At 57.9% G+C, this 7,681-nt stretch overlaps 1 protein-coding gene across 2 annotated transcripts; it reads left to right on the plus strand.

Moving 5' to 3' along the window:
• Positions 1 to 175: 175 nt before the first annotated feature.
• Positions 176 to 7,145, plus strand: Elf3 (E74 like ETS transcription factor 3). 2 transcript variants are annotated; one of them, XM_004862225.4, is made up of 9 exons: positions 176 to 2,643; positions 3,274 to 3,444; positions 3,647 to 3,868; positions 4,017 to 4,121; positions 4,242 to 4,370; positions 4,474 to 4,563; positions 4,669 to 4,785; positions 5,442 to 5,637; positions 6,419 to 7,145. In XM_004862225.4, exons 1-9 carry the CDS (start codon positions 2,385 to 2,387, stop codon positions 6,531 to 6,533), a joined length of 1,404 nt encoding a protein of 467 aa, XP_004862282.3. In that variant the 5' UTR covers positions 176 to 2,384; the 3' UTR covers positions 6,534 to 7,145. The 2 variants fall into 2 exon arrangements, with proteins under 2 accessions (XP_004862282.3, XP_004862284.2); XM_004862227.3 differs by having other exon boundaries at positions 4,017 to 4,115.
• Positions 7,146 to 7,681: the final 536 nt, after the last annotated feature.

Below are 7,681 nucleotides of genomic sequence, written 5' to 3' on the forward strand. Positions count from 1 at the left end.
CCGAGCAGGTCCTCCCGCATTCCAGGGCGAGTGACTGGGCAGAGGGCGTGCCCGCCTCGGGCTCGGGGAGGGCCCCTGAAGGCCTGGGGAAAATCCGAGCCAGGCCCCGACCCTCCTGCCACCCTGGCCCAGCGGACGGGACCCTGAACGTCCTTATCGCTCTCCTAGGGACCGGGGCTCCGAGACCAGGAGGAAGAGCAGACCCGGGGAGGACTTTACCAGTGTCCGGGCTTTCCAGTTGGAGAGGGTCCTGAAGCTGGAGTCACCTTTTGTGAGCGACCCGCGAACCTACCAGGGCACTGTGATGTTAATGAAGGGTGCGAGGGGAGAGACACAAATCTTAGCCCTCAGCATCATAAAAAAACTAGCTTGGGGCTGGGGGTGTAGCGGTGGTAGAGCACTTAGCTAGTGAGCCACGCCCTATCCTGGATCCTGGCTTTGCAAACAAAACACAACAAAACCAAACCAAGTACCAAGCAAAAATGAGCTAGAAGAGACTTTAGGAATTATTAAATCCAAACTGCTTTTCTTTTTCCCCCAGAACTGGGGATTGAGCTTAGGTTTTCACACACACGAGACGCCATCTACCCCTGAGCTGTATCCCCAGATTTTTAGTTTATTTTGAATTTTGTTTTGTTTTGTTTTTTGAGACAGGGTCTCGCTATGTAGTTCTTTGAACTCACTGTGTAGCCCAGGCTGGCCTCACAGTGACAGCCATCTTCCTGCCTCAGCCTCCTGAGCCCTGGGATTACAGGCATGTTCCACCACACCTGGTGCCTGGTTTTATTTTGAGACAGGGCCTTGCTAAATTGCTGAGGCTGGCCTGGAACTTGGCATCCTCCTGCCTCAGCCTCCTCAGTAGCTGGGATTACAGCTGCAGCTGTGTGCCACTATTCTCAGCTACAATCTTGTCTTTTGTTTGTTTGTTTTATTTATTTTTTTTTCTGTACCAGGAATCAAACTCAGGACCTTGCGCTTGCCAGGCAGGCTCAGTGCCACTGAGCTAAACCCCCAGCCCATTATTTTGTTTTTTGAGGCAAAGCCTTGCTAGTAGTTCAGGCTGGCCTTGAGCTCCTGGCGATCCTCCTACCTCAGCCTCCCATGTTCTAGGAGTGCTGGGGTTACAGCCTGGCACAGCCTCATTCTTACAGGAAAACTGATAAGCACAATCCATACATCTGGCCTGACACCACAGACATTTGAATCTCCACCCTGTTACTCCTGGGGGGTGTCGTAGTCTGTAGGACCCAGCCCCTTGGATTTGGAATTGAGTACACAAAACTACAAATACTCTGCCCATAGAGACCAGGGCTCAGCTAGAGGCACAGGGTCCAAGGAAAAGAGCACCTTTGCCCCCTCCTTATCTAACTCAGGGGAGCCCGGGCAGCCTTGAGCCCCTCTGAGCTGCAGTTTCCTCACCTGTAACATGGGGATAACTGTACATTGCTTACCAGATATTTTGTGTGAGGATTTTTATGTTAAAAGCACTTGGCATATAGTAAAGTACAGTAATACAGTACTACCAGCGGTAGTATGTATGGGTCAATGTCATGACCCACTGGTTTTTTTTTTGAGACAAAGTCTCACTATGTAGTTCAGGTTGGCCTCAAATTTGAGGCGATCCTCTTGGCTCAGCCTCCCTAGTAGTGGAATTACAGGTGTGTGCCACCACACCCAGCCCACTGGCTTCTGACCACCAGAGGGCACCAGCAGGTACAGATGAACTGGGTGAGGGACTGGACCAGAACTGGACTGCAGAACAGAAAAGAGTCCAAGTGGATGTAGCAGCCCCTAGGCAGGGAGGCTCCATCAGGCACCCAGGGAAGAGCTTTCAAGTGGGCTGGATCTCTCCGAACGCTGCAACAGCCTGACGCTTGGGTGGGGTTTGGGCAGACAGTGCTACGTGGCCGACGAAGTGGATGCCAGCAACTGGGCCCTGTAGCTGGGGACCCCAGAGCCCGGGTTAGGCTGGCAGCCTGGCTGGCCATACCCAGAAGCCCTGAATGTTGCCTGGGGAGCCTGCAGTCTTCAGCCTGTACCCCATTGGGTGCTGTGGAGGAAACCCCTAAACCTCAGTAACCTCCCTCCCACTGGGCCCTTTGTCCCCAGACCTCCAAACAGCGCAGCGGGCTTTCTGACCCAGGCCAGCCAGGTCTCTGTGTTCCCCCACGCCTCTTCCTCCCCAGCCCACCAGAAATTTCCCGCCCCAGAGGGCAGCCAAAAGTACAGGTGCCCATCCCAGCGACGTTCCCGCCACCTGCCCGGCCCGGTGCCCTGGGCCCAACCCCAGAGGGTGTGGGATGACAGACTCTGACAATCATTAAACCAGCCTGGCCTGATTTCCCAGCACCGCCTGCTAGGACCCAGGCCAAGTGGCACCTAATATGCAAATCACCTGGGGCCAGGAGCCCAGTCTGAAGGCCAGGAAATCCCCTCTATCCAATGAGCCAGCAGCTCAGGTTACCGCCGGGATCGCAGCAAGGGCCTGGTGCTGGGCGGAGCTCCTGCATGGCCCTATTAAGAGCGGGTGGGGGCGAGCGGCAGCCAGACTCCTCGATGCTCCCTGGCGGAGCTTACAGCCACCTGGATTTTCCTCACCTGTGACCTCCGAAGCCAGCCTGTCTGCTGACCACATCTGCGCAGGTAGGACTCCTACCTGCCGCATCGCTTTGCCCTCACCTTGGGAAACGGGTGTGGCGGCTCTGCAGTTCTGGAGGCGACCATTCTAGTCTGGAGTCTCACAGCTGGACTGAGGGTCAGGAACAGACTGTCTTGGGTGCGGACTGGGTGGCCGTGACTTGTCTGCTGTGGCCAAGGGTCCTATAATCGAGGAGGAAGCCCAGCACAAGGGGACAGTGGCCCCACTTTGCTCTGACCTCTTTTTTTTTTTTTTTGAGACAGGGCCTCACTTTTAGTCCAGGCTGGCCTTGAACTCACTATGTAGCCCAGCCTGGTGCCTCAAAGTGATCCTCCTGCCTCAGCCTCCCAGGAGCTAGGGTTACAGGCATGTGCCACCATGCCTGGCTCCCCCCTCTCTTTCTGAGTCAGGAGCTGGCCCAAGAGTCCAGGCTGACCTTGAACTAGCAGTTCTCCTGCCTCAACCTCCCAAGTGCTGGGATTACAAGCATGTGCCCCCAGCCCTGGTTTAGACACCTTTCTTGACCTTTCCAAGTCCCTGTACCTTCCTGCCCTTTGGGACAGAACAGAGGAGAGTAGCCTGGAGTGTATGGGAGGGACCCCAACATCCTCACCAATCTTGTCCCCTCTCCTTAGGTAGCCTCATGGCTGCAACCTGTGAGATTAGCAACGTTTTTAGCAACTACTTCAGTGCTATGTACAGCGTGGAGGACCCCAGCCTGGCCCCTATTCCCCCTGTTGCCACCTTTGGGGCTGACGACTTAGTGCTGTCCCTGAGTAACCCCCACACGTCGCTGGAGGGCACCGGTGGGTGAAGTGAAATGGGAGCCTTCTGGGCAAGGGAGACATTTGTCCTAAGAGCCTGCTGGCTGGGGGTGGAGGGGTGTAAAGGGGTGGGACCGGAGCATTGAGTCATCTCCTGCCCCTCCTGCAAGTGAGGGGCCCCGGAAATGGGGCTGTGGGTCCCGGAGTGGCCATTGCCGACCCTGTCGCTGTGCCTGGCCCGCAGAGAAGGCCAGCTGGTCTGGGGAGCAGCCGCAGTTCTGGTCGAAGGCTCAGGTTCTGGACTGGATCAGCTACCAAGTGGAGAAGAACAAGTATGACGCCAGCTCCATTGACTTCTCACGGTGTGACATGGATGGGGCCACCCTTTGCAGCTGTGCCCTGGAGGAGCTGCGTCTGGTCTTCGGGCCCCTGGGGGACCAACTCCATGCCCAGCTGCGGGATCTCAGTGAGTCTGGGCTCTGGGGCAGTAGCAGCCAAGGGCCCTGGGGCCCGGGGGAGGGTTGGCCCTGGGCTGGACCCCAAGCACGGGCTGGAGGGTACAGCCAGAGGGAGCCCCTGAGGGAGCAGTGGGAGTGACTCCTCCCCTGCGTCAGCCTCCAGCTCTTCCGATGAACTCAGCTGGATCATTGAGCTGCTAGAGAAGGACAGCGGTGTGGCCTTCCAGGAGGCGCTCAGAGACCCGGGCCCCTTCGGTGAGAGTACGTTTCCTTCCTCCCTCCCCAGCCAGAGAAGTCCCAACCCGGGGTGCGCAGATGCCTGGGAACCTCACTGTCCCTAGCGGGCCCCTGAGCCCGGGCTGAGCTCGCTCCTCTTTCCAGACCAGGGAAGCCCCTTCCCCCAGGAGCTGCCTGGGGTGATGGAGGACAGCTGCCAGGCCAGCCCTTACTACGCCGCCAGCTATGGCACTGGAGCTCCTTCCCCGGGCTGCTCCGAGGTCTCCACTGCAGGTAAGAGGCCCAGCTGGGCACAGCGCCCCTCCTGCCATGCTGCTGAGTGCCTGGCTCCCACCCGGGCCAGGGTGCGGTGCTCACTCTGCTGCCCCCGACCCAGGGACCGGCACTCCTCAGAGCTCCCACTCCTCAGACTCCGGTGGAAGCGACGTGGACTTGGACGCCACTGACAGCAAGCTCTTACCCAGAGGTGAGGCCCTGGGTCCTGGGGTCGCCCTCTGCGGTGCCTCTTCCCTGCTCCCCTAAAGCAGCCCCTCACCCCTACCTGACCTTCCTTCTGCCCGCCTTCCCGAAGACCGCTTTCCTGACTATAAGAAGGGGGAACCGAAGCATGGGAAGCGGAAACGAGGCCGGCCCCGGAAGCTGAGCAAAGAGTACTGGGAGTGCCTGGAGGGCAAGAAGGGCAAGCACGGTGAGCCCAGGGCCTGGGGATGGTGCACCGCATCCTCCCACCATGGTACAGTACCACAGTGGGGAGGGCCCAGGTGTGGGGGACCTCATTTGCAGAGGTGCTAGAGAGGAGGGGGAACTGAGGCTCAAGGGGATCTACACGTGGCAGGAGAGTGCAGGTTTTCTGCCCATATACTGCTGTGGCCAGTTCTGTCTGCATCTGGCTGCTCAGGTGGCCCTGAGGGTCCGGTGTGCTGAGACTCCAGAACCAGCCTGCTGCTGTGCCCCCCGAAGATGTTTTCTTACCTCTCTCTTGTTTCCCATATCCACACACACACAGGGGCAGGTGCTCTGGTCCTCGGGGGTTATTTTCCCAGAAAGCTGTCCCTGGACCACAGCCTGGGGCCAGTCCACCCTGCACTTGACAGGCTCACCCGGGTCTGTGTGTTGGCTCTCACCGAGGCTCTCGCCCTAGCTCCCACAGGCCTGTGAGCACTGTCTGCATCCATGGAGCAGACAGCTGAGCCACGTGACACAGCCAGGCCCCGGGGTGGGGGTGGGGCGGGAGATGGCCACCTCGGCACCCTGGAGGCTTGGCCTGCGCTCTGGCCACTCACTGGGGTGGGCAGGACCGGCTGGGGACCCCTGGGAACCAGCTAATGGCAGTCGTCCTTGCAGCCCCCAGAGGCACCCACCTGTGGGAGTTCATCCGGGACATCCTCATCCACCCAGAGCTCAACGAGGGCCTCATGAAATGGGAGAATCGGCATGAGGGCGTCTTCAAGTTCCTGCGCTCTGAGGCCGTGGCCCAGCTTTGGGGCCAAAAGAAAAAGAACAGCAACATGACCTATGAGAAGCTGAGCCGCGCCATGAGGTGGGTGAGCTGGCGCTGGGATGATGCCAGCCCTGTGATGATGTTGTTGGCGCTGCCCTGCCCTGTCCAGCCCCTGCTGGCTACACGTGACAGGTGTGTCCCCAGGGTGAGGAAGGACAAGGGCGACCTGGCCTGGGCCTGTTCAGTGGACCCCGTGACAGCATGGAGGAAGCATGGGACGGGCGGGCATGGGAGAGCGCCCCAAGAGAGATGCTTAGGGCCACTGGGGCAGAGCAGCTCATCTCTAGGGTCCCTTCCCATCCTACGTTCCTGTGCTGCAGTGAAAAGCCTCAGAAGGGCAGGGATTTAGCTCAGTGGTGCTGATGCCCAAGCGCAAGGTCCTGGGTTCCAACCCCAGTACAAACAAGAAAGCCTCAGGACCCACCCATGAGATGCAGTGGAGCAAGTACAAGCTGGGTGGGGTGGTGCACACCTGTCAGTCCAGCACCCTGGAGGCTGAGGCAGGAAGATCAAAAGTTTGAGCCCTGCCTGAGTAAGTTAGCAATTTAGCAAGACCCTGTCTCAAAAATTTAAAAAGGCTGAGGATGTAGCTTGGGTGAAGGCCCTGGGACCAATCCCCTGTACTGGGGGGGAAAAAACAAATGTAGAGGTAGGAACCCTGGACATGATGCTAGGCCAGCATGGTAACAGCAGGTGAGAAGAGAATGAAGGGAGTTTGGGCCAGGCTCAAAGCCAGAGAGGCAGCTCAGCCCAGGACTCATGGGCCCGATGGGAGGTGCCGGCACCTCTGACCGCCTCTGACCACCTCGCCCCCACCCAGGTACTACTACAAACGAGAGATCCTGGAGCGAGTGGATGGCCGGCGGCTGGTCTACAAGTTCGGCAAAAACTCCAGTGGCTGGAAGGAAGAAGAGGTTGTGGAGAGCCGGAAGTAAAGGTCTGGACTAGACCTAGGACCAAACCCACAGACTGGACCGGGGCCACAGGTTCCTGGAGGACCAGCAGGCCGGACGCCCCTCCCCACCTCTAGGACACGCTCCCTGTGTGCTGCTATGAGAAGCTGAAGGCTGGCGAGTGGCAGAGCCCTGGACTGCCTCCTGGCCTTGGAATACAAGCTCTGGGATCCAAAGTGACTTTCGCCAGTGTGGCTCGTCATGATCCCAATGCTGGCTGTGGACGAGGCCTTCCTCCTGCCTGGACTCGGCCAAGGAAGATGGGAGGCCGAAGGGGAGTGCGCTGGGACATGGGACAGGGCTTCGGCCTCAAATATCTTCCTGGATTGGCTTCCACACCTCCCTGCTCAGTGCTTGGGCTCCACAGGCGGGGGTCACAGCATCCCTAATTTATGTGCTATAAATGTCAGATGTACATAGAGATCTATTTTTTCTAAAGCATCCCTCTCCCCACACCTCCCCTCCAAATGCTGGGGGCCAGCGGAAGGGGGAGTGAACCCTGCCAGAACCCTCAGGATGGGGTCCTGGTTCCTTTCTCCTGTGAATGGAGGCAGAGTCCTCCAATAAAGTGCCCGCCGGGCTTTTTCTAACCTATCTCAGCTGTCTGTGGATGGGTGTGGTTTTCTCGTGGCAGGAGGGTGGGCTGGGAATGGGACAAACAAGCAAGGTGGCTCAGACAGAGCTTGTGAGACTTCACACAAGCAAGGGCATGAGCAGGGAAAGCTGAGAGAGGGGGCTGGGGCTGCCACTGCACATGGGCACCGTGACCCTGGCAAACTCCTGGGGCTGCTTCCTCTTGTAAGGCAGAGGTTTGGACCTGATGTTCTCCAAGAAGTCTAGAATTGCATGTCCAGCCTTGTGGAATAAATAGATGCTTTTGCATCCCAGCCAAGTTGGCTTAGAGCTGAATATCTGTAATACGAATCCTGGCTTTTGTGTCTAACATGAAATCAACGTTCTGATCTTGTAAAGGGAAAAAACAAAGCAAAATGGAGATGAGTACTTGATGGGAAAGGAGGGAGGGAATTGATAATTGTTGACAGCCAGTCTTCTGACAAGCGCTGTGCTGAACACCATCTTGCCTTGTTCCATCCCTTCCTAGGGGAGAGCTTTCTCATTTCCGGTCCGCA

The sequence above is a fragment of the Heterocephalus glaber genome, unplaced genomic scaffold, assembly GCF_053883595.1.
Source record: "Heterocephalus glaber isolate CG9 unplaced genomic scaffold, H.glaber_assembly_v1.0 deba00001600, whole genome shotgun sequence".
Taxonomy (NCBI): domain Eukaryota; kingdom Metazoa; phylum Chordata; class Mammalia; order Rodentia; family Bathyergidae; genus Heterocephalus; species Heterocephalus glaber.